Genomic DNA, 27,482 nt, shown 5'->3' on the forward strand with positions numbered 1-27,482 from the left:
AACCCAAAAAACAAACAAAAAAAAGAATCTTAAAAAAATAATAATCATAAAAATAAGTTGCATACAAATACTATACATATACCTGTATCCTCTGGGGGCATATGTTTATGTTTGTGTCACATTGTTTTTTTCTTTTCAATGTCTGTGTTGTATTTCTCTTACAATATTCTGTAATGTCTGTGTTTTGATGTTTCGTCTAATGTTTTGTAATGTCTGTACTGTACAGGTTGTCCTGCAATGCTCCTGTCTCGTATCTTTGTTTGGGACCCCCTTGAAAACGTGATGATTCATCTCAAGGGGCTATCCTGTCAATAAATAAATTTACAAATTTACAAGTAAGGGTTAATGCCAGATGAGGTGTCCAATTATCAGGGATTAATGGACACATAATATGTCCTCTTTAACTAGATATTCAACTAAACCAGCCAGTAAGAGAGGGAGAGTTAGAGCTGGAACATACTACAAAGTAAGGACCACATTTATAAGGAAAATCCAGAGTAACTTTGGAAAGAAAGGTATTTTTTCTGCACCTGATTTGTTCTTCGTTCCAGCAAAAATAAATCTTTGTTCAACTCAAATCCACATATCTACCCAACATTAAAGTGGATAATAATATTTATTCATTTATCAAAAATCTGAGGGTCAGCTGGTTCCAGCTGTTTTTTTTAACCACAGATCCTCTTTACTTAGAAGTTTAAACTGAAACATTAATTTATAAACATATAAAATCATACCAACATTAAAGCAAAGGCAATATCAATTCATTCAACTTATAGACGGCAAAGCCACGTTCTAAATTATTTCCCTTTTATAAATTTAGATCATAACTATTTCCAGTAAAGGTATGGCACTGAAATAAGGGAGAAATCCATGTGAGTTTCACTAATCTGCCTCATATCATGGACACAGTGACCACCTTCAGTCTCAGCCCTGCATTAATGTGACCTCACTGTTGTTTGGAGATTTTCATCTGCAACATAAGGTCACCTGGGTTTGCGTGGGGGTTGGGTTGATCCAGATTTTACCTGGAAACAGTCAGAGTTCAGGAATGAAGGTAAACTCGACTCTGGAGAAAGTGTAACTCGACTGTTAATGAGTGACTAAAAGAGCAGCAGGAGAAGCAGAGAGAGTAACAGCTCTGTGAGGAAACAACACCATCCTGCCTCGGTAAATCCTTCACACAACAAACCAGACATTCAGGCCCAAACACCAGAAACACTCCATGCTGCTTCTTATCCTGGCAAGGCAGAAGGAGATATATCCCACATAACACTAGAAAAGAAGAGGCAGAACGGTAGTCTGACAGAAACACAACCTTTAACCTCACATGCCGCTTCAGGCTTTGCCCAGCGCCATGTTTACCTCCAGGATGGCTTACAGCAACACGTCACCACTGCAGCGCTCCATTTCCATACTGATAAACTGGTACTTATTAGTATTTCTACAGTGTGTGTAACACTAACTGCAAGATTAAAATTCATTTTCAAGATTTAAAAAGAAAATACACTAAGATAGTAAACTGTGGAAAACGCCTGACCTTCAATAGCAGTTAAAGGTCACATATTATGCAACATACACCTCTCCAGACTTTACTAACAAAAATATGTGCGCCTGGCCTGTCCACAATCCCCCCCAAGAATCGAGAAAAAAAAAAAAAAAAAAAAGCTCGCCCCTCTCTTTCTCTGTCTTTCAGAAAATGTGTGGTGAAACAAGCCGTTCTCAGATTTAGCCCCGCCCCCAGGTTCCAATGGCCAGCCCCACTTGGAAGAAAGTTCCGCACTCCTCTCAGCTGCCAGCTGGAGCAGCAGGGGATCAGGAGAGCCACATCCATTTCCTGAGAGGGGCGGAGTCAGGGGCGGAGTCAGACAGCTCATTAACGTTTAAAGCCACAGACACAGAAACAGCTGGTTCTGAGCAGGGCTGAAACAGAGGGTGTTTAAGACATGCAGAAATCCAATACTAATATTTTTAAAATGACACTGTTGCCAGTCTATCCCAGTTTTACCAAATGTTAATCCTTTTTCATCACTTTTTAATAACAATTTTCCCAGTTTCAGCACATTTTTGTCCATTTCATACCCTTTCCATCACTTTTTGCTGTCTGTTTTTGCCACTTCTAAACCATTTCTTGCCGCTTTCTGCCTATTCTTGCCTCTATCAACCACTCTTTACACTCCTGTTGCCCACTTTAACCACAGTTAACTCATTTTTGCCAGTCTATATCAATTTTTCATCCCAGTCCAACTAATTTCAGCCAGATTTTTGCACTTAAAAGCCATTTCAGCCACTTTTCAATCCCCTTATACCAGTTTTTGTGCCTGTTTTTGCCACTTTAACCCATTTTTTGCCACTTTTAACTCCTTTATTTTCTTTAAAAATCCAATTTCTTCACCTTTTCCACCATTTTTTCCCTTATCAACCAATTTTAGCTATTTTAACCCATTTCAATTATGTTTTATTTTTAAGTTATTTTCATTTAAGGAAGTTTTTTATACAACACAAATGAGTAGAAAGATATATTTGTTTCTTTAATAAGAGTGGTTATTATTCAGATCAAATATAAAATATCGTTTTCACAGCTTAACTTCAAAATGGACCATGGCTTTGCTGACCTCCATGGACCCCCAGTTTGGCTTGGTCCCAGAAACCTGCCCCTTTATCCCCCCCCCCCCATGGATGGCCTTGTCTGCACATGATTACTTCTCAATTGTGCATGGCCTTCAGGTACAGTGGGGGTCTCTGGCACCTTTATTTTGGGGGTTGGGAGCCAAAAAGGTTGAGAACCACTGACATAGAGCGCTTCTGTTGTAGTGTGACTGACACTCTTTGACCCGCCCCCCGACAACCTGTCATCTCGCACTCAGTCGTGGAGACAGTGGTGATGTCAGCATACGCTGAGCGGTCTGGACCACTCTTGTAGTGTGGCCAGGCTGTCGGCCAAGACAGGACAAGATTTTGGTCGCATAGTCTGACATGGTGCTGTCGTAAACGACCCAAAAAAAATCATGTAGTCTGAGCCCGCCTTTAGGCTTCATTTACACATCAAAAAACACTGCTCCCCTATTACTCACATCAAGTTTCAATGATGCAGTCAGATTTAGTATTTTACTACTTTTAGTGTAGCTTTAGCTAAAAGAATGCTTAAGGAAGCATAACAATAACATAATCTATATACTAAAACTTCTCCTGGAGGTAAACATCAGTAAAGGTCATGGGTCACAGACGAGATCAAATCCAGTCTAATCAAAGGAAGCAGAAGAAATGAACTTGTTAAAATCCTTGAAATCTTACTGATGTAGAAGAATGTGGCAGAGGTTCAGGTAGAAATAAAGGAGTGGGATGAAAAGACTCTTCTGATTTGTGAAAACAAAGCCAAAGTTAAAGTAAGGAAAGTGAATCAGATTAAAGACTCTCAAAGTAAAGCCTGTTATCTAAAAGCTCTTTTGAACATTTTGTCCCCTCAGTTCAGACTCTGCAGAGATCAGAGTCCGTGCTGCTGCTGCTGCTGTTCTCCTTCACACACAAACATCATCCATCAGAGTAAACACAGAGACGCTGTGATTTCACTCTGCTGACTTCACTGTTTTCACGTCAGAGCTTCATCTCATCCTCCATTATCTGAATGACACTCAGAGAAAGCTACAGTCCTCCAGGAAAGTCACATCCTACAAACATCTCTGTCTAATGTACGGCAGGACTTTCATGTTTTACCCTCTAACTCTCTGTGGCCTGAGAGAAGCCAATTTCAGGCTTCAGTTCACAGAAAGTTTCAGAAATAAATGTTGAAAATGTTTCAATAAAAGGCAATGAACTCTGCAGAGGGGTCATCACAACTAACTTCAAAAACTTAACTACACATAAACTCGCCTGTTCCATCTCAATCCTTCATTTGATGTAGGGCTGCACAATAACCTCGATTCTTATTACTGTACTATGAGCTTTCACAATGAACACATTGCTAAAGTCTAAATTAATATCAATGAACAGGAACACTTATGGAAAAAAAACATGGCAGCCAAGGTCAAGCTCGACAACCTAGGTCAAACGCGGCAGCCAGGGTCAAGCTCAACAACCAAGGTCAAGCTCTACAACCAGGGTCAAACACAGCAGCCAAGATCAAGCTTAAGAACCAAGGTCAAACTCAGCAGCCTCTTTTATGTCCAGGCCTTTTCAGACTTGGTTATATGCTAGGAGAGCACCAGCAGCTTTCAGGACATCCAGGAGCTCATGGCAGTCCTACAAACCCTAGGCTGTGTTGCTCACCATATCCCCCCCTTACCCCGGACCTAAAAATGTGGACTTCATTATTTTTCAACAGATTATTTTCCCACATGGTGACCTAAAGAATGAGATCACGAGTTCAAGCAGTGGAAATGAGGTTCCTGGGGAGGGTGTCTGGACTCAGCCTCAGAGATAGGGTAAGAAGAAAGGAGCCAGTCGAGGTGGTTCGGCCATCTGATCAGGACGCCTCCTGGGCAGCTCACAACGTTGTCTTATTTAAAGTCCCAGCCAGCAGCAGCTGTGTCACTCAAGCAGCATCATCACAGCAGGTTCACAGGTTCAGAAATAAACAGGTGCTTTCCTAGAGCAGAAATATAACATCCTCTAATCTGGAGTTTTACATAATCTCAGCTCATGGACGGGGAGAGCTTCCTGTAGGCGACACTGATGGTCACCCTGAGCAGCGATAATATCAGACATTTATGTTTAACACACAAACATGAACTCCAACCACTCATGGCCATCCTCCGTTAGGGGAAATGCCTCTCCTTGTCCTCAAAACTAAAATTATTGACTTAGAAAATTAAGATAAATGTGTCAGAGAGATACCAAGGCTGTCAGACTGATTAATCCTGCTGGATCCATTACCTCACATAAATGAACTTTAAACATCTTGAAAACTGAACTCAAAGCTCTGCAGCGGGTGTCACACAGCCAGCTGCTTCTGCATGGACTGACCCGCTCATTTCTACTCATCATCACACCCCTGATACAAACACCAGACCAGCCCTGCTCCAGAGTTTTACTTTCACAAAGACAGAAAATCCACACGGAGTATCATGACCTAAATTCACAGCTCCTCAACTACGATTCTGGAGGACAGCGAGTCCGCCTAAACACAGACACAGGGGGCAGCGGGTCCACGGGACTCGGTCATCCACATCAGATCTAGCCGAGTGTGTTTGCTCGCGCTCCAGCAGACACTGAGGATGGAAAACACTTGCAGTAGTTTCCATCATAGCGCTGCTTACAGATCTCACAAGTGGACAGGTTTTACCGTCACAACATTAATCTGACCTGCAATGAACTCTGGGAGCAGATCAGGAAAACACGCTGACTATTCCAACAAAAGGCTTCTGCAGCTTCATCTAGGAGACGACAGTTTATTTTTCAATCGTAAAAAAGACTAACAAAAGTTCATATTTATCAAGAAAGCTTTAGGAAACCATCGTAGGCTAAAGAGCTGCTGATGGATCGACAAGTTTAATAACAGAATAACTGATTAAAGATTAACTCCTCAACGAGAGAAAAAAAAATTGGGTTGTTGAACTTCTTTGTGCATAATGATGGTGCTCCCACTGTTTTATATAATTATAAATTAAAATAGTTAACATGCAGGAGAGACATCTCACTCAGAGAATCAGTCTGCAGCTTCATCCTCAAGTAAAAGAGTATTGTTTAGATTTTTCTGTTTTAAACTTCAGCCCATGCAAACAACACCCTAGACCTCTGAAAACTCCCCTTTAGGAAAACTCTTCCCAGGATGAAGACTCGTGGAAACTCCACTTGCAGGGTTTACGTGTGGATGGACAAAATGGAGAGATTTCGACTCACACCATGCACTCCACTTTGATATTTTTAAATCGATGCTGGTGCCTAATCAATGCCTGAATCGTGGGAAAAACAATACCTCAGACCTGCTGTTGGGCTTTGACCCAGAAGCTGAAAAGCAGAAACTCTAAGATTCAAAGTCTAGCAGCGTTAGTGTGCTGCTGTCTGCCTACAGAAGTTAGAGGTCTGGCATCAGAGTCCCTCTAATGATCCCACCTTAGCTTTGCTTCATGTGAAATACTGTGGTAAATCCATCACGTCATATGCATATTTGCACTAATTAATCTACTTTCCGTGCTACTAACTTAATCTATGTACTGTACTTAAATGCTGCAAAGATTTGTAAATATGAGAAATAATACCAACAAAAGCTTCTACATATTTAAATCTACAGTTTTATACTTTTTCAGTTAAATGTTTGATTCGTCTACACTGAGAGCAAAGCTAACCAGAGTCTAATTCCTTGTTGCATTAGCATGCTTAGCCAATAAATCTGATTCTGAATAACAGATTTTGTGTGAGATGTACAGATTTAAAAATTAAAGGGCAATACTGGACTGTTTTCTGGTCAGAGAACCTGGGGTCCGGGAACCCCTAGGGGGCATCAGAGATCTCTGCCTGCCCTGATGTTGTTAAAACTAGATTTGCACATATAGACAGAAATCCTGGTATATTAATAATTCATAAAATGGTTTTGGGGTAAAAGAATTTGTGTTTAAGGCTACATTGTTTAGATTCTGACTTTGATCTGAAATTTCTAACTTTGATCTTATAATTCTGACTTTGATCTGAAATTTCTGACTTTGATCTTATAATTCTGACTTTGATCTGAAATTTCTGACTTTGATCTTATAATTCTGACTTTGATCTGAAAATTCTGACTTTGATCTCATAATTCTGACTTTGATCTGAAAATTCTGACTTTGATCTCATAATTCTGACTTTGATCTCATAATTCTGACTTTGATCTGAAAATTCTGACTTTGATCTGAAAATTCTGACTTTGATCTCATAATTCTGACTTTGATCTGAAAATTCTGACTTTGATCTCAAATTTCTGACTTTGATCGCAGAATTCTGACTTTGATCTTAAAATTCTGACTTTGATCTCAAATTTCTGACTTTAATCTCAAAATTCTGACTTTGATGGCAGAATTCTGACTTCTGGAATAAAGGTAATTTTGGACAGAACATATCAATTTTTTTGTTTCTGCTTGGGGGGGGGGGGGTGTCAAGTTTTCTGAGATACAAGTAGAAGGAGCTCACAGGAAACAAGGATGGGCACCTCTGTGTCAGAGGGTGTAAACTCCCAGTCTAGAGCTGCTGCGAATCTTATTAAAGGATTCTTTTAGACTTATCCTTGTTTCCTACTTAAATAAAAGAAAAAATCCAGGGCATAGAGCTATTTGTAACAGACCTCACATTTCAGACAGAGAGAAGTTCCCATAACCTCCTATAAAGAAGCTCTGAAGGAGGTTGTGGGCGCTGCCAGCAGAAGAAAATGGCGACACACCCCCTTATTCAGATTAAAACACGTTATGTTGTCTGTATCCTAAAAGGCGGTGTTCAGTTTGTCATTGAAAAAAGTGATGGAAAATATTCATCGAAGATCCTGTTTCCATGTGGAAGATAATGAGCTAAAAACAGATCTTTGATCATAAAAACTCTGACAAAAAGTAAGGTTAAGTTCTGTGAACTAAGAAGAAGAGATGATTTGACCCTTAAACTCTTGAGATTTCTCAACCCTGTGTGTCAGAACAAGCATAGGTGAGGAAGGGTGTGTATTTATGTGTGCAAAGCTGTGTGACACAGACCATGAGATTGAATCTGTAGCTCCTCTGTTTATGCCAGGGGTGTTAGTAGCATCAAATTAAACAGAAACCTAGAACCTTCTGAGACTGTTTCAGTGGGCAAACTTTTGTTTCTGTTAGTTTTAATGTTGGAGTTCCAGTCAGGAATAAAACCTGGCAAAATAGTGATGCACCAGCTGTTAAAATCAGGACCAATACAGCTGTTTAAAACAACTACGCAGCCAGCTGCTGGTACCAGTGGAGTTAAGTTTCAATACTTTATTTACTGTTAGGACTCCCACTTCACCGACATTTCCTCATGTAAACACATCATAGCTTGTCAAACTGACATTTCTTCTGTCCAGTGAAGAAATCTCTTTTTTGATTCAGCCATAACATGAACCAGATGTCAGCATTAAATTAACTGAACACTACAAAAAAACATCTGCCACTGACATCTGTTTATGTCACTGCTGCTGGTGTCAGAAGCTTCCAGATTCACGCTAGCGGCTGCAGCAGGACAGTCCTCCTCATCCTCACTCAGAGCTGCTGGGAGAAGCACTCCCAAACTTTCTATAGCAGTGTCACTCAACCCTGCTCAACCAAAGAGCCAAACTGTTGAAAAATACCTTTGCAAGAGCCACAATCTAAGTGGTGAAAAGTGGCAAAAACGGCATAAAGTACCAATAACAGTAAGTTAAAGGTGGTAAAAATGGTCAAAAAGCACCAAAATTATGTGAGAAGGGGCAAAAATGGGGAGAAAAAGTGGAAAAATGGTCCAAAAGTGGCAAAAAATGAGGGAAAAGTGACTAAAATGGGCAAAAAAGGAAACAAGTGGTATTTAATGGCAAAAGGTAGCTTATTTAGACAAAAAAGTGGCAAAAAATTGTTTAAAAAAAGTGACTAAAATGGACACAAAGCAGTCAAGAGTGGCAAAAATAGGCAAAAAGGAAACAAGAGGTATGTAATGGCAAAAGGTAGCTTAATTGGGTGAAAAGTGGCAAAAATTTGAAAATAAGAAGTTGCAAAAATGGGCAAATAAAGGAAAAAATGGTATTTAGTGGCAAAATGTAGCTTAAATGGGTGAAAAGTGGCAAAAAAGAATTTGAAAATGAAAAAAAAAGTTTGCCTTTTTTCAGGTTTTCTGGGGGAATAATATTTAAAATTAAGACATAAAAGAGCCACAAATGATCACAAAATGCGCCACACGTTGGGTATCACTGGTCTATAGTGATGTCTTAGTGCCACTTTACTACATTAACTCCGCCATCAAACACACATTTGAATCCTGACGTCTAATATTGTGTTAATTTGACTGAACTATGTCAGTCTTTAACATTACAGCTCCTGAAAACTGACAGCTGACAGTAAAGTAGGTCGTACTTCATTCATCCCCAAAGGGAAATTCATAACAACAACCCTGTATTCAGCCATTGTTGTTTTGGTCAGACCTGCGCAGGCGTGGTAAGAGAGCTACGCTATGTGTGACGTAATCATTTCTAGGAAGATGCAGTTGGCCGTCCACATGGAGATGAAGTGGTAGTCATTTGCGGATTTATGCACCAGTTTTCAAAAAGTATCATTCACAGTCACCCAAAACACTGTTTCAGTGTGGATGAAACGTCAATCCAACAAAAACTTTTGCATATACACCTAAATTCGTTTCCGTGTGGACGGGGCCTAACATCGCTGATAGTATCTTGAGCAAACAGCACAGTTTAGCCTGATCTGAAGTCTTCAATCTAGAAAACGGGAATAAAGTTGCACAGTTGTAGTTTTGGGCGATGATAGTTTAAGAATGTGGACGTTAATCTGAAAGAGGACTGTGGTGCTAGCACTGGTCTGTTAGCCACATTCTGCAAACCTTTGCACCTTTATGGTGATGTTTTTGTAATGGTGCAGCATTAAGTTAGTTTACAGAATGTATTTATCTGACTTCAGACTCATCAGCTAAATGCGATTACAATTCGTGTTTAGTAAGATTGGAAATTATTCTTCTGGGACGATCCCTAATGTAAACAGTGTCCCTTTGCGTCAAACCAGACAAAACTCACAGCTAAAATCTATGTCTGTTTTTCTGCAGCTATCAGATAAACATGCATCAGATCGAGAGGATGGAAAACGATCATGCACAGGGCTGCAGCTCCAGGCAGTGGTCAATGGTAGCTGAGACTGTTCTAAGCTTTTTCTGCCCTCTAAGTCTCTGTGCAGCCACCTAAAATCTATATATATAATACCTGGATTACAGTATGACATGCTTCTGATGCATGTGTGCATATTGTGTTTAATTTTACGATTTATAAGGCACCTGTGTTTTTAACCTCGCTCTCCTGATTCCAAAGTAAATCCAAAAAGAAATCTGTTCATTCTCAATGCAAGCACTTTTCCCTCACATTTCCCTCCATTTTTCTACTTTTATGTAAGCAAACCTCACGGACAGTCAGCTGACGCTTTATCTGATTGGTCGAGTGGTGTGAATGCAGGGCTCAGGTATCCACGGCTGCAACTGATTGGTCAAACGTTTGCATGCAGCTTGTGACTGCACAGAAATCAAGTTTATACATACTTTTGTACATGGCTTTTTGGTCGTTTAAGATGTTTTTGTTGCACTAAACAGCTCGAGGGCATGACAAAGTGCCTCGTATTTGAAGAAAGTAGCTTTTTTTTAATGTAGCTATCGCAAATAAACAGAAAGACAGTAAAAGAAGCTTTTTACTGCTCTTCATGTTTGAGCTCTGGAGTTTTGACCTGCAGGCAGCTCAAACAACAGACCAACAGTCTTCAAAACTTACATGAACTCTGTGTTGCATTCTGTCCAGCTCCTGTTAGCCACTTTAGGCCTTAAGTTTTATCTTATGATTTAGTTTAGATTATAAAGTGCACCTTTGAAAGATTTAACTAACAATTCCAGCTACAAATCAACAGTTTTTCGCTCTGTTCAGCAGCCTCAGCATGCTCCTGCCTGAGGACATGAGCTGAATCCGGACTAACATGCTGGAGAGCTGAGACGTTACCTGTCAGGTCGTCTTGGTGAGATCTGTCACAGCTCAAAGTTCACCGCTGGCTCTCTCTTTGTGACTCAGCTTCTTTAATAAAATAGATCCCTCCTTGTTTCTTCATGTTCTCCCCTGAGTTTAAACCGGGCAGCTGATTTCTCTCCACTTTTCCACCGCGTGAGTGAAATCATCAACACAAACTTTCTTTCTCTCTACTCTTCGCTCCTCCTTTCCTCAGGAGGAAAACAGCTGATTTTCTTCCTCTTACTTCTGCTAGTTATTGAGGCTCCTCCCCTCCTGGCCCGCCAAACAGAAACACACTCTCTGCTGCAGTTAAGAGTGTTTTTTTTACTAACTTTATGGTCTGTGGGAGTCTGAAGGAGTAAACGATAAATGACCTGATGCTTCACAAAGTTTTCACCATTTCACAGAAGAACATTTAAAAGCTTCAAACACCTGTGAGCCAACAGCGGTTACGCAAATGTAACATCCTCTTTCCACACTTGACCATGACTGTGTTTGAGGGTGTATGTGGGCGTTTAAGGAAATATGGCAGGTGATAACAGGCTGATAAGAGGAGCTATTGTCAAGCTTAAATGGTGACAGGCGATAAACACTGGTGGTTAAACCTGAGTAACTCTGAGGTATAAAATCTACTGGTCTGACTTCATTATTTCACTCAGACTTTTCCTGGTTGAAGAGCCAGATTAGGAGGAATTACATCTCTTAAAACATGTGAATGTGTTTGTTTAGTTGTCCAGATTAATAATGAAAGAGAGACTGACTCCAAACTCAATAATTCAGAGATGCAGAAAGCTGCGGCTGCTTGTTTGTAAACGTTTCTGGCCACGCCTCCATCAGTGATGTCACAGCAGGGGATTCTGATCAGATTAGGTCTGAGGTAAAATAAACTGTTAAATATAAGCCTTTGGACACAACACCTGAAAAACTGCTAATTCACAACTTTATTTTCTTCCCTGCTCAGTATTTCAATACGAAAATGAGAAGCAGAGAGAAAAACTAGTAGGGCTGTAACGGTACTAGTAATTGTTCTGAACCGTCACAGTTTGGAGGTCATGGTTTGGTTCATGTAGTCACACGACAAATACGTCTGCACTATTAAGAGAAAGCATACAAAAGCAGATAAAAGTGACAGGTCTTTGATATTTACCCGCCAATCCAGGCGGCATGCTTCTACATGTTTGCTGACCACTATGAAACAACCAATGAAGAAGAGGAGGAAGCTGGCAGAACAAAACAGGTGAAGGAGAAAAGTTAACTCCTTATGCAAGAGAAGCAGAGAAGAAAGATCCTCCCACTAGCTCTCCCTTTACCTCGTTGTTTTAAAACAGCCTTTTGATGTTAAAGTAGAGAAAGTCAAAGGGTGGCAAAAAATGGGTGAGAAAAGACAAAAAAGAATTACAAGTGGCAGAACAGGTCAAAAAGCTGCAAAAACATAGCAAAAGTTAGTGAAAAGTGACTACAGTGGGCAAAAAGAGGCAAAAACGAAGCAAAAGTTAGTGAAAAGTGACTAAAATTGGCAAAAAGAGGCAAAAACGAAGCAAAAGATAGTGAAAAGTGACTAAAATTGGCAAAAAGAGGCAAAACAGCAAAAGATAGTGAAAAGACACTAAAATGGGCAAAAAGAGGCAAAAACGCAGCAAAAGTTAGTGAAAAATGACTACAGTGGGCAAAAAGAGGCAAAAACGTAGCAAAAGTTAGTGAAAAGTGACTACAGTGGGCAAAAAGAGGCAAAAACGTAGCAAAAGTTAGTGAAAAATGACTACAGTGGGCAAAAAGAGGCAAAAACGCAGCAAAAGTTAGTGAAAAATGACTACAGTGGGCAAAAAGAGGCAAAAACGCAGCAAAAGTTAGTGAAAAATGACTACAGTGGGCAAAAAGAGGCAAAAACGCAGCAAAAGTTAGTGAAAAATGACTACAGTGGGCAAAAAGAGGCGAAACAGCAAAAGATAGTGAAAAGCGGCAAAAATTGGCAAAAAGAGGCAAAAACGTAGCAAAAAGTTAGTGAAAAGAGACTAAAATGGGCAAAAAGAGGCAAAAATGTAGCAAAAAAATTAGTGAAAAATGATTAAATTGGGCAAAAGGTGGCAAAAACGTAGCAAAAGTAAGTGAAAACTGACTAACATGGGCAAAAGGTGGCAAAAACGCAGCAAAAGTTAGTGAAAAATGACTACAGTGGGCAAAAAGAGGCAAAAACGCAGCAAAAGTTAGTGAAAACTGACTAACATGGGCAAAAAGTAGCAAAAACGCAGCAAAAGATAGTGAAAAGTGACTAAATTGGGCAACAAGCGGCAAAAACGTAGCAAAAGTAAGTGAAAAGTGACTAAAATGGGCAAAAAGCAACCAAAAACGTAGCAAAAACTAAGTGAAAAGTGGGCAAAAAGCAGTAAAGAGTGGCAAAAATTTGAAAAATACTGGCATTTAATGGCCAAAGGTATCATAAATAGGCAATTGCAAAAAGCATGATAAAAGTGGCAAAACTGGGCTAAAAGCAGCAAAAACTGAATAAAAGTGGCAAAAATTGGAAAAAAGGGCCAAAAAGAAAAAACATGAGCAATGGAAATATACAGACAAAAAATGAAGGCTGTCAATGAAGTTTGACAATTAAAGCCTACTATAGAAGTGTGGGGAACAAACGTATTAATGTGACTTGCAATGGATAATTTTTTAGGTCAAAGTTTCCCTTTTTGAAGGTTTTCTGGGAGAATAATATTTCAAATTAAGACATAAAAGAGTCACATGTTGAGTATCACTGCTCTAGAGTTCACTGTTCTAGAGATGTCACAACCATGGAGCACACGTGTGAATGTTTGCCTGTGATAAAATAAATAAAATAGCTCATTCAGGTTAAAAGAGAAATATTTAGTGCTGCAGAGAGAATCATAGCTTCACTTTGTTGGCAGAGCAGTGTGTTCAGAGATTAAACTTTTAAATTCCTCTGAGAATATTAGTTTGTTTTTGCTGCTGAGCTCAAAGGTGAATGAATAAAGTGTTCTTATGATTTTTCAGCTTCAGCTGTACTGGAACATTAAACTAAATCAGGTTTTCACTGCATACAGACTTACTGGTGTATAAATACAGGTGCTCTGCTCTCACACAGAGAGCGACTGTATTAGGCTGTTCTTGGCAGACTTCCACATGTCAGATGCTCAAACTGGGGGCAGAAACATTCTTCAGCTATTAATACATCTGTCTGAATTAGCTCTACATCACTCACTCCTCATGTTCTTAATGCAGAGACAAAGCTGCTGAGAATGTATCGTGTTCACATCTGTAATTACAGCTGGGAAAAAAATGCATTTACAAGAAAAAAGGATGTTAGAGAAGGTGGCATCGCTGCACATCCAGTTAATTCTCGGGAGTTTAAGTAGCCGACTTTATGATTTCCATTCAGACACCAATGTCAGAATTAAAAGGTGTTGTTTACTTCAACACTGTTTCTGAGTTAATCTAAGATGAAGAAGTAAAAGGCCGACAGTCTTTAGTTAATCTGCTCACTGCTTCTGCTGCAATCTTTCTCCTAAACTCCTGAAAATTGGGTCTGCCAGTTTTTAATTAAAGTGTTTTTGTAAAACTTGGCTGTGACCTTAAAATGAAGGGAAACGTGCCATTTTCCCACAGATTAGTCATAGCTGGGAACTGATCCACCAACAGGAACATTGAAGCTTCTTTCGCACGTGACTGCTCTGCTGAAATCGATCCGAATCTGTTCACCTCACTGTTGTGCCGTCAGCGCCCAGTTAGAAGTTGGTTTAAAGTTTAGGGCCGACATCTTTCAGTCAGCTGGTCTCTGAGTCTCTGTCTACTCCATCTCCATCAATCGACAAATATGTCTTATCAAGACAAATTTTTATCTGATTGGAACAGACTCCTCTGTGTTCTATCCGTCAGACAGCGATGTCTCCTTTCTTCTCACCCCTCCCACTAGGGCTGTAAACGTTTTTGTATTCATCCCAAACGTGAGAGTTTGGGGGTCACGATTCGGTGCAGGTAGTCACATGAGGAATACATCCTAACCATGAAAAAAATCTGGATGTGAAAGAAGAGAGGGATGAAGATATCACTGCTAATACATTTAAAAGACTATACACCAGTGTCACTCAACCCTGCTCAACCAAAGAACCAAACTGTTAAAGAATTCCTTTGCAAGAGCCACAATCTAAGAGGTGAGAAGTGGCAAAAATGGGTCAAAAGGGACAAAGTAGGCATAAAGTGACAAAAAAGGCCAGAAAGTGGCAAAAATGGATGAGAAGGGAAAAAAATGTGTTAAAAGGTGGCAAAAATGGTCAGAAAGTGGCAGCAACAGGGCAAAAATTGGGAAATGGGCAAAAAGCAGTAAAGAGTGGCAAAAAATGGGGGGGGGGCATTCAATGGCAAAAAAATGGCAAAAAGCCACTTAAATGGATGAAAAGTGGCGGGGGGGGGGGGATTGCAAAAAGCAAGATAAAAGAGGAAAAAACTGGCTAAAAAGAGCAAAAACGGGATAAAAGTGTCAAAAAATGGGCTTGAGGTAGTTAAAAGGATTGAGAGGGGCAAATGAAAAAAAAACAAAAAAAAACAAAAAAAAAGGAAAAAATGGGTTGGTTCTGGTAACAGAACAACACACTTCTGCAATGCCTCCTCGTGCTGCACTCTCACCTGGGGAAAACCCAGCAAGGGACGATGCTCCCGCTTACCGCCTACGGCGGTGTTCGGTCCTCTGTACAATCTGTTCATGTGGAGATGGAGTGTTTTCTTTCCTGTAATCCGGCTGTTGATTTCAGTGGAAAAGAGCTTTGCCCCCATCAGTATTCCATTCAGCGGACATGCTCATCCGCGAGGAGGTAAGTGAGAAGAGGGGCGGAGCTTCGGAGTTCAAACACGGAGAAGAAACCCTGAAGTCTTGTTTGTATTTATCCTCATTCCTTGAGTTTTACTGAATTTTTAAGGGCTGAAGTTTTAGGTCTGGACTCGACATAAATATCAGTATCAGATGAAATTAATTTGAAAATGTCAGCATATCAGTTATCAGCAAAAATCCTCCCTACCAAGGAACCTTCTCTTTCTTCAACCTATATTGGAAATAGGGCTGGGCAATTAATCGCAAATTAGATTAAATCGCAATATGGCACACTGCAATTTTAAAAATCGCAAAAGGTGCAATATTTCTTTAACCTGAAAAGTGTCAAAATACCAGTTTGATACAATCTTTTTTTATGCTTTTACCAGTGTTACTCAACCCTGCTCAACCAAAGAGTCAAATTATTGAAAAATACTTTTGCAAGAGCCACAAACTAAGTGTTGAAAAGTGGCAAAAGCTACTTGAAGTAGCAATAAACATAAGTTAAAGATGGCAAAAATGGTCAAAAAGCAAGAAAAATGGGTGAAAAGGGGTGGAAATGTGGAGGAGAGGTGGAAAAAGGGTCAGAAATTAGCAAATGGGTGAGAAGTGACAAAAAACAAGTTACAGTTGGCATAAAATGATCCAAAAGTGGCAAAACCGTGTCAAAAAATGAAACGTGGAAAGTGACTAAAATGGGCAAAAAGCAGTCAAGAGCGGCAAAAATGGGCAAAAAAAGAAAACAAGTGGTATTTAGTGGCATAAGGTAGATGAAGTGGGTGGAAAGTGGGAGAAAAATGGTGAATGGGGGCGATTAAGTGTCCCCTTTTAAGGTTTTCTGGGGGAATAATATTCAAAATTAATACATAAAAGAGCCACATGTAGCTCTAGAGCCACGCCTTGAGTATCACTGCTTTATACATTATTCAAACCTTCAAGTATCTTTTTATTTTATTTTATTTTTTACAAAAATTGTTCTTTTTTTTATTGCTCATGCATGTATTTTTCTTCATCAAAATGAGAAGAATATGAGAAATGATCATCTCCTTCAATAAAGCTATTGATATCAAAATATGATATGTGAGCCAAAATCGCAGTAAGATTTTTTTTCTGAATTTAGCCCTAGTTTAACTTATCTAATATTGAACTTGTTGTAATATAGAATGATTTCTTGATATGTTTGTTGAACAACAGAAAAATTGAGGAACCTAAATAATCGCATTTTAAATCACAATCGCTATATTGCAGGAAAAAAATTGCAATTAGATTTTTTTGAAAATCGTTCAGCCCTAGTTGGAAAGTATCGGGACCTCAACATCCTCCTTATCTACAAATGCCAGTGGTTCATTTGTGAAGGGTCGTTATATTTTAACTAGAAAACATAATGGAGCATTTAGGTGTAAAAGAGCCAGAATCATTCCTCAGGAGTTAAACGACCAAAACTGGACTAAACTAGATGTTAGAAACTGTAAATGTTTGCGGAGTTTGTTTGCCAGCCCTCCCAGCAGGAGGAGAGAGGACCCATCACTCTTTATTCATCTACTGATGCAGGTCAGGATGCTCGTCTGCGTTTTCCAGACTCATTTTTCAGGCTGAGAGGTGGACAGCAGGGCAGCAGATGGCACTGCCCACCATGGCAGCATGCCCCAGCCACACACACACATCGACTAGAGTAGCCCTTTACACACTCACAATGACACACAAACACAGGTGGGACTCCCAGTACAGTAGGAAGTTCCATGCTGGGACCAGCCTGGTTCACTATAAATCTGAACTAAAACTCTTCATTCTTCCACCTTTAACATGAATTAACACAACCAGAGGAGCAATGATGACAGCAGTTTCTAGAAACAGAGTCACAATGATGAAAAACATGAACATACACAGCATCTTCCTCACAGCTAAAGGAACAGCCGCCCTCCTCATCATCAACTAGACTGTCACTAATGACATCACTACGCAAGCAGAAACTCCATGTTTGTGTGAAAGAGCAGCCAGACGGGCAGTAACAGCATTATTTACAGTAACCAGTGAACTGTTAATACCAGCACAAACAGATTTACTCTGTCCAATGACAATGCTGCATTCATGAGCACAATCCAATCACAGAGCTTAATTAAAGCTGAAACCATGGCGACATCATTATGAAAGCTTAAAGGATCAGTGATAACCAATGAAAACTTACTCGCTCCGTCGCCGTGCCTCCATCCCATCGGGTAGGAAGAGTTTGATTGTTGACACGATGCAGCCATGAGTGACTGGAAGCACAAAAAAACATGTCAGTATTTTACAGAAGGAAAATCTGATGTATGAAACACAGTCCTGGTTATATTCTGGGTTTGAAGTCAGCGTTTCACTGTGGTTTTATACGGTAGCACTGATGCTAAAAACTTCTCTGGCTAACAGGAGATTTATTAAGCTGAGACTGCTGCGTTATGTACTCTGTGATATTTTCACCCATCAGCTGTGAAAAGACATAAAAACAAACAGAATTCTGTAAAAAATGATTGCATAAAAAGCCAAAATGCATTAAATATTTTATCACACCTGCACAGAAACGTCATCATTCAGGTTCTTCCAGCTGTTGGAGGAACTGTGGCTCCCAGGAAGCTAATCATTTTCATCTGTTCTGGACATGTCCCAAAGTCAACAGGTTCTGGCGTGATATCCACAAAGAATTGGCAAATATATTCAGGACAAACTTTACTTAGCTAGGAGCAAATCTTTGTTGGAATCTTACTGACATCTACAGATAAGAAAACTGAGTACCTGTTTGCAGTACTGAGTATTTCTCCCTGGAAGGCGATAACAAAAAATGGCTTAAGCCAGAAGCTCCAACTATAGAAGACTGGTTTAACATAATCTATGAAATATACGCAATGGAATGAATCACCTTTTCATTACGGCTTCAAAAGAATTTCAAGAATTGTGGGAAAAATGAAAAATCTATATCCTCCCTGAACGGCCTTTGTTTGTTTAAACTCATTTTATTTTACACCTGTATGAATAGATTTTTTCCTGTTTCATAAGATAAGACTTGTCTGCCAACCATCTTCCTACTCAGGCGACTCTCCTAAATGACCAAACTACAAACAACTATGGGTTCAGCGCTTCAATTTTTCACATACTGTAGCCATGTTCTTCACTAACAGACTGGTGGAACAATAGTGAACAGGTTATTTAAGAAGTCCTGAAAAAGAAATTCCTAACATCTCCCACATTGGTCGTTCTGGGCTCAACCATGGAACTCAAAGACTTTGATCAGGCCCATTTTGAGAAACGATGGATTATTCTGGCCCTCACAACAGCTAAGCGGATACCACTGCAACACTGGAGGAGAAAACACTCGCCTCCCTATGACGAATTGGCTACAACTATGGCTCATCTGGCAGCCTATGAGAGAGTGACATATTCTCTGTTGAACAAACTTGATCAGTATATGTTCACATGGAATCCCTACATTTCCTGGCTATCCATGTCTGCAGCATAGAGGTCATTATGAAAATATCTGAACTACTCTCTTGATGGACAATATTTACAATGGACGAGTGTATGTATATATGTTTTAGTTGTCTGTGTTTTACTTTATTTTTTGTTTGAGGATTTTCTGTGTTTCTTTTACATACCCCTTTCATGTCTGGACAGATTTTCGAAATTGCACTTCAAATGTAAAATGGGGTTTTTTGTTATTTACTGTTTGAAAATCAATAAAAAAAATGTTGAACACAAAAAAAAAAAACATGCAAGAAAGAAAGACGTACCAGCAGTTTGCAGGTTATTTCTTACAACATACGTTGTCTGATAATGCCTGCTGAATAATTTAATCCTTGCTTTTATTTCCAATAGGAGAAAAAAGGCACAATTTTAGAGGAAGAAGTGCCAGTTTTCAGAGAAGCCGCTGATCATCACTAAAGACTCGTGTTTTCCATCTCTTCCTAGCTCAACCTGCAGTAATACTTTGAAGCGAGTCTTGGCAGCTGTTTTGTATTGGATTCCTTTGGTTTTGGTGGTTTTTACACTCAGTTTACCAGCTTAGATGGTGCAATATTGTTTTGTGCCTGCCGCAAAAGTTCCAGCTTGACAGGACATCAAGTCTGGTTCCCTAACGGAAAGAACCAGAGCAAAGCCTGAGCCTCAGTGCAGGTAAAGAGATGGGGCTTCATCTCTACATCTCATAAACAAGGCTGTAAAGTAGAAAATCCAAAGCTGCCTCATAGAGGACTAAAGCTTCTGTGCATGAGCTGAGCATCAAGTTAAAATACCACCCTGTTTGTTCATTTTTAAATCGAATGCATTTGTAATTGTTTCAGGTTTTCCTTAAAACCTGTCATTGTGGAGTATTCCTTTATGGATAAATAAAATAAAAAACCAACATACTCGACTGTTGTTGTTTTTGGTCAATTGAGCTATAGAAGAAGCATGTCTGGGTTTTATTTATATAATGTTGTTTTCAAACCTCGGATATTGATGTTTACACATTAGCCTTTCATAGCAGTCTTGAATGAATACGGTCTGATGTAGGCTGAATGCACTTTTGGTCTAAAAGGATTTTAGTGGAGCTGAAAATCTGACCTTAATATCTGCTCTGTACAGCATGTTGTATATGACTTCAGAAGCCCCGAGGTTTGCTGCAGGGTTAGTCAAGTGTAATTATTTTAGGTCGTATGAGTGTACTAATGACCACGAGGCTGAATGAGGAAAAAGGGGAGAAATGCTCTGTTCTCTCTCACTGGAACCAGTGGTATTTTATTTATTCTCCTCTGTTTATCAGACTCCCATCCATATATGAACTATAGTGCTTATTCTGTGCAGGATCATGGGGGGCTTGAGCCTATCCTAGCTGTCATTGGGTGACAGTTCACCAGTCAGTCACAGGGCTGACAGAGACAAAACAGTCACACTCACACCTATGGGCAATTTAGAGTCACATATTTCCCTAATGAGCATGTCTTTGGACTGTATGAGGAAGCAGAAGTACCTGCACAGAATCCATGAATGCACACAGAGAACATGTTGCCGTGAGGCGACAGCCTTAACCCTTGCAGCGCTTCGCAGCCTTTATCAAATTAATGGTTGCTATATACAGGGGATCTCAAACTTTTTGGGACTAGGGACCCCTTACAGGCCAGAAACATATGTTAACTGCCATTTTCCTTGCCCTTTTGTTGGAAAAATGTTTTTTTTTGTTCTTAAACTCTGCATGCTTTGTTATCTTCATATTTGCATCATATTTTCTCAGTTTGGGCCTAGCATCTCTTGATAAAGTGGACATGCTTGAATATTTATCCATTGTTGATAGATGAACCTGTTTACCATATAGCGAAGAGACTGATGCGTGACGAGTGACAGATTTACATATGTCACAATTATATCTGAGTCTTTATTAGCCCAAAGTTGACTTATGTGGGAGTCATTGGTTTAGCATGGTTGTTTTGAGGCGCTGTGGCCACTATATGTATTTATTTGCTTTCTAATCACATGGCATTACTTAAATAATCTATTTTGAATTATTCCGTGGACCCCCAAGCTGTGGCTTGCAGACCCTCGGGGGTCCCTGGACTCCAGTTTGAGAACCACTGGCTTAACAGATATGTAATGTGTGACTGCGTGACATGCATGCATACCTTTACGCGTGTTCTCCGTGACGTCGACTCCAAACTGAATGATGTCGCCGGAGAGAACCTCACAGGGCGGACTCTCCTCCGAGCCACGACTCAACCTCTGGCTGTTGATGAACGTCCCATTGCTGCTCTTAGTGTCCTGCAGGTAAAACTGAAACACACAGAGAAACACGCCAGGTAAGTGACACATATACTTTAGGCATGACCCTGGACTTTAACTTGTTGACTGATGGAAAGAAGATAAATCCCTACCGGCTCCAGATAGCACGGTAAACAATGATATTCTGCAAGGGAACAGCAAACATCCAATCACAACTCCTGAGGAAATTTATGACAGACAAAAGCAATTTCCAAACTCTATACATCAGATTGCCTTTACAATAGATGACGGCAGCCAAGAGCTGCCAATCTCAGTGTCTCAATCAACCAACAGGAAAGAAACGTATGAAATAACATAAATTAATGCTGTCTTTTCAAGATTTTACTGGGGACTGTGTTTAAGATATGCATTAACTTCAAGAAAAGTGGCTGGTAGCCAAACTCAGAATGCATTGTGTTCTCTAACACACCATGATTTGACCAAGACTAAACTAATTAGTTTAGTTTTAGTAGAGGTGATTTTTCTCTGTATTAGATTATGGTGATATTGTCTATAGACACGCTGCTGCTTCCACTCTCAAACCTTTAGATTCTGTTTATCACTCTGCTCTTCGATTCATAACTGGGGGTCCTTATAACTCTCATCACTGTATTCTGTATGACAAAGCTGGTTGGTCCTCTCTGGCACAAAGGCGTGATAAACACTTGTATGTTGTCATTTGTAATTCCCTGATTGGACGTTCACCTTCTTATATAACATCTATGCTGAACTGGACCACTGGACATTATAACACTCGACCTACTGACTGCTTAATGCTTCAGGTCCCGAGGGTTTACTCTGAATTTGGGAAATCTGCTTTTAGCTTTTACGCTCCTAAAATGTGGAACAATTTACAGGAAACCCTCAAGACTGGCACTTTAGTTTCTCTTGGGCAATTTAAGGAAATGCTCTCCAATCATTTCACTTCAGTATGTGGTTGTTTTAACTGAGCATCACTCTCATACATCAGCATCTCTTGTTGTAGTGAAGCCTCACTTGCCAAATCACCAATGTGTGCACCACCTTGGCGATAAACATCCCCAAAAAGGTCCCCATGCCACTAAGAGCGCTTTTCTCCTCCCGGTGCGTCCTCGTTGCTGCACCTCCACCCTCCTCGTTTTCTGTGCTCCCCTCCTCATCCTCCGTAATAATTTTCAGCTCCCATTTAACCTTTTCACGCACCTCCTGATGTTCATCGCCCGCTCGTCATGCTAGTAGCCATTGCTGCGCCTCTGTGTTTTGAGTGTGAAAACTTTATTATTCATCATGTCACATGTCATGTGACGAAACATTTATACATATACCCATATATACATACGGGTGAAGTAGAGGCCGAGGAGAGAGGGAAGAGACTTGAGAACGATCAAAAACATCTAAATATTTATATATAAAAACACAGTCGAATAGTAATTTAAGCATCAAATTTCAGTAAGTTTTTCATATTTGAATTACATTCGAACCCTGAAATTCGTTCCAACAGCCTTAGTACATATGGATGATAGTGATATCAGACCAATAATATCGTGCATCCCTAATTTCCACCCCTAATCACATCAGTAATCATTGCAGCCTTTATAGAAAAAGCTTGATGATTACTTGGTTGAAATTAGGGCTGAATGATTTGGGAAAATAATCTAATTGCGATTTTTTTTTCACCCAACATTGCGACTGCAGTTTAATGTGATTGTTCTTCAGGTTTCTCATCTCATAAACCGTTCTATAATATAACATACAAAGCTATTTCCCCCAGAAATTTATATTGAATCTCCCAAAATCTACAAATACATGTTCAAAAATACTAAGAAAAGAACTAAAAATTAACCTGCCCCACCACCTAAAGAAATTAAATCAAATTCCAAAAACATTTCAAATAAATTCCTCAAATCTTTATAAAAAAAAATGCTAAAAAACAACCAAAGCAACTCCCCCACAAAACATCAAATCAACTTCTTAAAAATTTAAAAATAAGTTTCTCAAATGTTTATGAAATTACCTAAAGGTCTCAAAGCTAATTCCCCTTAAAAATTCTCAAAATTTACAAATAAATGTTAAAAATTTCCATAAAAATACCTACAATTTTCCAAACAAATTTCCAAAGAAATTAAAATCAAATTAAAAAAAAAAATTCCCCCAAAATTCTAATCAATCATACAAAAATGTCTCATTGCAATTATTTTGTCATTTATTGCTAATTTGATATGAATTGTAATGAAGGAAGTGAAGATTTTATGGATTTAGTATTTTGAAGAAGACAAAAATATACAAAAAAACAAGAAAAGTAGGAACTTTTGTCAATTATCCTAGAAAACATTGGTACTTGAATGTTTGCATTATGTGTAAAGCAAAAAACCTCTGCTTAAAAAAAATGTATTAAACTGCTATTTCAAAAACACATTTCAGGTCAAAGAAATATTTCACACTCTGCCATTTGAAAATTGCAGTAGTTCACATTGTGATTTAATCTACATTTCGATTAATTGCCCAGCCCTAGTTGAAATACGGCACAACACCCAGAAAGAACCAATGCACAAGCTGAAAAACTGCAGTTCCAAGAATAAACTTTAAGATTGTGGCTGCAGATGTATGAAAAAACACATTTACACCCCGTGTTCAATGCTAACTTTAACAACAGAAATAACCATGTTTACTGCCTGGTTTCATTCACTATCTAGGCTGGAATAGTTGTTTACATGTGAGCACATTTTAAATTGATTGTGTTTTTTTTTTAAATCACTCTTTCATTTTGATGACATGAAATCCTCACATAGGGATGAGTACAAAAAAGATTTGTAAGCTTAATTTGATTTTAATTTAAATGTAATTTTCCTTTATTCACAACAAACCTAAAACAAACACAATACAGCCCTGTCTTAAGGACTTAAATCTACTTAATGTACTTCAGAGGGTACGCTGTAGTTAAACAGAAATAAAAATCCAAATGCAGAGATATTAACTAACTAACAGCCCCGACACAAAAACAGCACAATAAAGACAAAAAATGTCAGGAATCACATCACAGCAGTCAGAAAACAGTCAGCAACAATCAGTCACATGATCAGACAAATCTGAGCACATACGTGTCGGACAGGAGAGTGACACACAGATCTACAAGCAGAGACGTGAAAAAGACAGGCTAAACCCACACAGACACCCTAAGGTATGAATGACACTACACTCACACACACACACACACCCCCACACACACACACACACACACACACACACACACACACACACAGTTAGCGATCTGATCAGCCTGGAGCGAGTTTCATTCATCAGCTCTCCGTCATGAGTGAAAAACGCTCTCGATCTACCCGGAAAAGAGAGAGAGACCGAACATCGACCAGCGGAGAGAGAGAGAGAGAGACAGAGAGAGAGAGAGAGAGAGAGAGAGAGAGAGAGGGAGTGAGGAGGAGAGACGGAGCGGCTGACCTCACTGTTTATCCCACTGCAGCGTGCTACCAAATGCCACCAATTCACAGATCATGATAGCTACAAACACAGGCACACGGACAGTTACCTCCTGTCCCCATGGTAACCTGGAGACAAGGAGGGAGGGACCTAACTATGGAGCCTTTCCCCCAGCAACAACACAGACAGACAATGCGTCATATACATCCTATAAGGTTCTCACACACTTTTACCTGGTGTTAAACACACCAACAGAAAACATGACGTCAACGGTGTGCGAGCAGCTGACCAAGCTCCAATTAAACTCGCCGTCATCGAGTCTAAAGGAAATATTCCAGTGAATATGCAGATTTTCTTTCACTGAATTCAGTCTTAATTCTGAGCAGTGCTCATTCATACTCAGGAACAACATTGTCTCCTTTTGCTTTAAAAACAGGGCTGAGATATCCTGTGATGTAATGCTGAGCGACTGATAAGCATGCTGCAGCAGGGACATAAATAAGAGGGACGGCTGGGTTCAGTGAGTGCAGAAATTCACTTGGCTGAGAAGGGAAGAAAAGAAAAGCTGTGGCGAATTTGTCCAAAATATCAAATGCATTGCAGAAATCTACAGAATATTCATCACTAAGCTGGAACAAACCACCAATACAGAGTTATATGGTCAACCTGATTCCTGTTTCCTAACTGAATGCAAACATCAGATATTGCATCGCACACTCCTGTCCACACCACAATAGATAAAATCAAGTCTAACAATTTTAAACTGAATGCAGAAAAAAGGAGGTGTACTGCTTTGTAAGGAAATGCTTCTGACAGTTGTAAGCTGCAGAGTTTTGCCTCCTCGCTGACACAAGTCAGAGCATAAATTTCAAACATAGATATGGATGTTGTTAAGGCTAAGGATTCACGAGATTGGATTTAGCCGATACCGATATCGATACTTAAAACATGCTTTTCGGGGAAAAAAATTCAGTCCTGTTGGACACTTTAAGGTTTAAGGATGACCAAGACAGCAAACTTTAGTCCTTAAAAAACACTTTAAAGTTTAAAGAATGAGGATAAATAAAGAAAAGACCTCCTCTGACATTGTCTGTTGGTCCACCCTAAAACTCCACTAATTTATTAAATCAGTGTTACTCAACCAAAGAGCCAGATAGTTGAAAAACACCTTTGCAAGAGCCACAATCTAAGGGCTGAAAAGTGGCAAAAACAGCTTGAAGTAGCAATAACAATAAGTTAAATGTGGTAAAAATGGTCAAGAGCAAGAAAAACATGTGAAAATGGGCAAAAATGGGGAGGAAAAGGGTCAGAAAGTAGCAAAAATGGGTGAGAAGTGACAAAAAAAATGAGTTACAGGTGGCAAGAAAATTTCCAAAAGTGGCAAAAACCTGGCAAAGATATAAGTAAAAAGTGACTTAAGTGTGCAAAACTAAAAAACAAGTGGTATTTAATGGCAAAACGTAAATTAAGTGGGTGAAAATGGGGAGAAAAAACTGAAAAAGGGCAAAATGTGATAGTGTTAAATAAAATGGGTAAAAAGTTGCAAAAAAAAGTTAAAAAGTAGGGGCAAAAGTGTTATTTAATGGCAAAAAGTAGCTTAAATGGATGAAGAGCGGCAAAAAAAGTTTTCCTTTTTTAAGGTTTTATATATATACAGTATATACAGAGAGAGAGAGAGAGAGAGAGAGACAGAGAGAGAGAGAGAGAGACATAAAAGAGCCAAATGTGGCTCCAGAGCCACAAGTTGAGTATCACTGGTATATATATATGGACAAAATTTGTAGTCAATATATGCTGAAATACACAGGCAAAATATCAGATGTAAATATCGGCAGAAATTTTGATATCTGCTGATACCGATACCAAACCAATAATATCGTGCATCCCTAATTGAGGCCCAACAATCCCCTTTTTATAAGACAAAATAATACACTGTTGATTGAGGAGAGTGAAAGAAAATCAAGTACCTCTGAAACTCCTGATACCATGTCATCTCCCTCTTTCCCTGTTCCTTGGGCATCTCAGTGTAAGTGACCGAGAGGTTGTCCACACAACTTTTCTCACAGGCTGTCAGGACGCTTTAATAAAATCAACATGATCAAACTGATCAGGTCACTGAGGCTCGCTCATGTCAGCTGCAGGCTATGCTGTTGATTGTGGAACCCAGTTTGACCCAAATATCAATACTTAAGATGCTTTGATTTATTAGCAACCTGTCTGATTTTCATCCAAAAAATACATTATTAGGGGGCACATATGGCCTAGCTGTTATCTCACACCATGTGTATGCGAGTGGCATGGGTTCAAGTCCAGTCTGTGGCACCTAACCTGCATGTCTCTCCCCCACTCTGAATTCTGTAAGGGCATGAAAAAGCCCAAAAATAAATCTAAAAAAATATGATGAATTTGAATCTTCTAGAAACCATCATCAAAACTGAATTCACCTGTGGTTAATACTCTAGAACAGGCCAATTCAATCAGCGGCCAGGGGGCCACATGCGGCCCTGAACCAACCCCCAAGTGGCCCAGCCTGTGGTCATGCCAGAGATGCAGAGCACAACCTGTTTCACAAGTTTTCATAAATCCCCACAGTATTTCAGACTGTGAATGTAACACTGTGTAGCCTAGCAACAGTCTACCTACAACGCACTGTGTGTTTTGAAGCGTGGCTAGTGATGCTGACAGAAGCAGCCCCAAAATACCAAGAATAAGCATATTTTTCATCAAATTGATCTGTATTGTTCCGAATTTGACACTACCAGCTGCTTACTGGGCGCTGAACATGTCCAGCTCTGCAACAATTCTTGATTTTAAAATTTGGCCCAGTTGAATTTGTAATTGATCAGCCCTGCT

General features: G+C 39.5%; 1 protein-coding gene across 8 annotated transcripts in view; it reads right to left on the minus strand.

Moving 5' to 3' along the window:
• Positions 1-27,482, minus strand: part of slmapa (sarcolemma associated protein a) — a 118,303-nt gene that overhangs the window by 52,739 nt on the left and 38,082 nt on the right. For all 8 annotated transcript variants that reach the window (XM_041783159.1, XM_041783156.1, XM_041783158.1 and 5 more), the window contains exons 2-3: positions 21,083-21,230; positions 17,644-17,716 (exon numbers count right to left, since the gene is read on the minus strand). In XM_041783159.1, the coding sequence (XP_041639093.1) occupies positions 17,644-17,716; positions 21,083-21,230 (221 nt within the window). The remainder of the gene's footprint in view (positions 1-17,643; positions 17,717-21,082; positions 21,231-27,482) is intronic.

The sequence above is a fragment of the Cheilinus undulatus genome, linkage group 3 (assembly GCF_018320785.1).
Source record: "Cheilinus undulatus linkage group 3, ASM1832078v1, whole genome shotgun sequence".
NCBI classification, from domain to species: domain Eukaryota; kingdom Metazoa; phylum Chordata; class Actinopteri; order Labriformes; family Labridae; genus Cheilinus; species Cheilinus undulatus.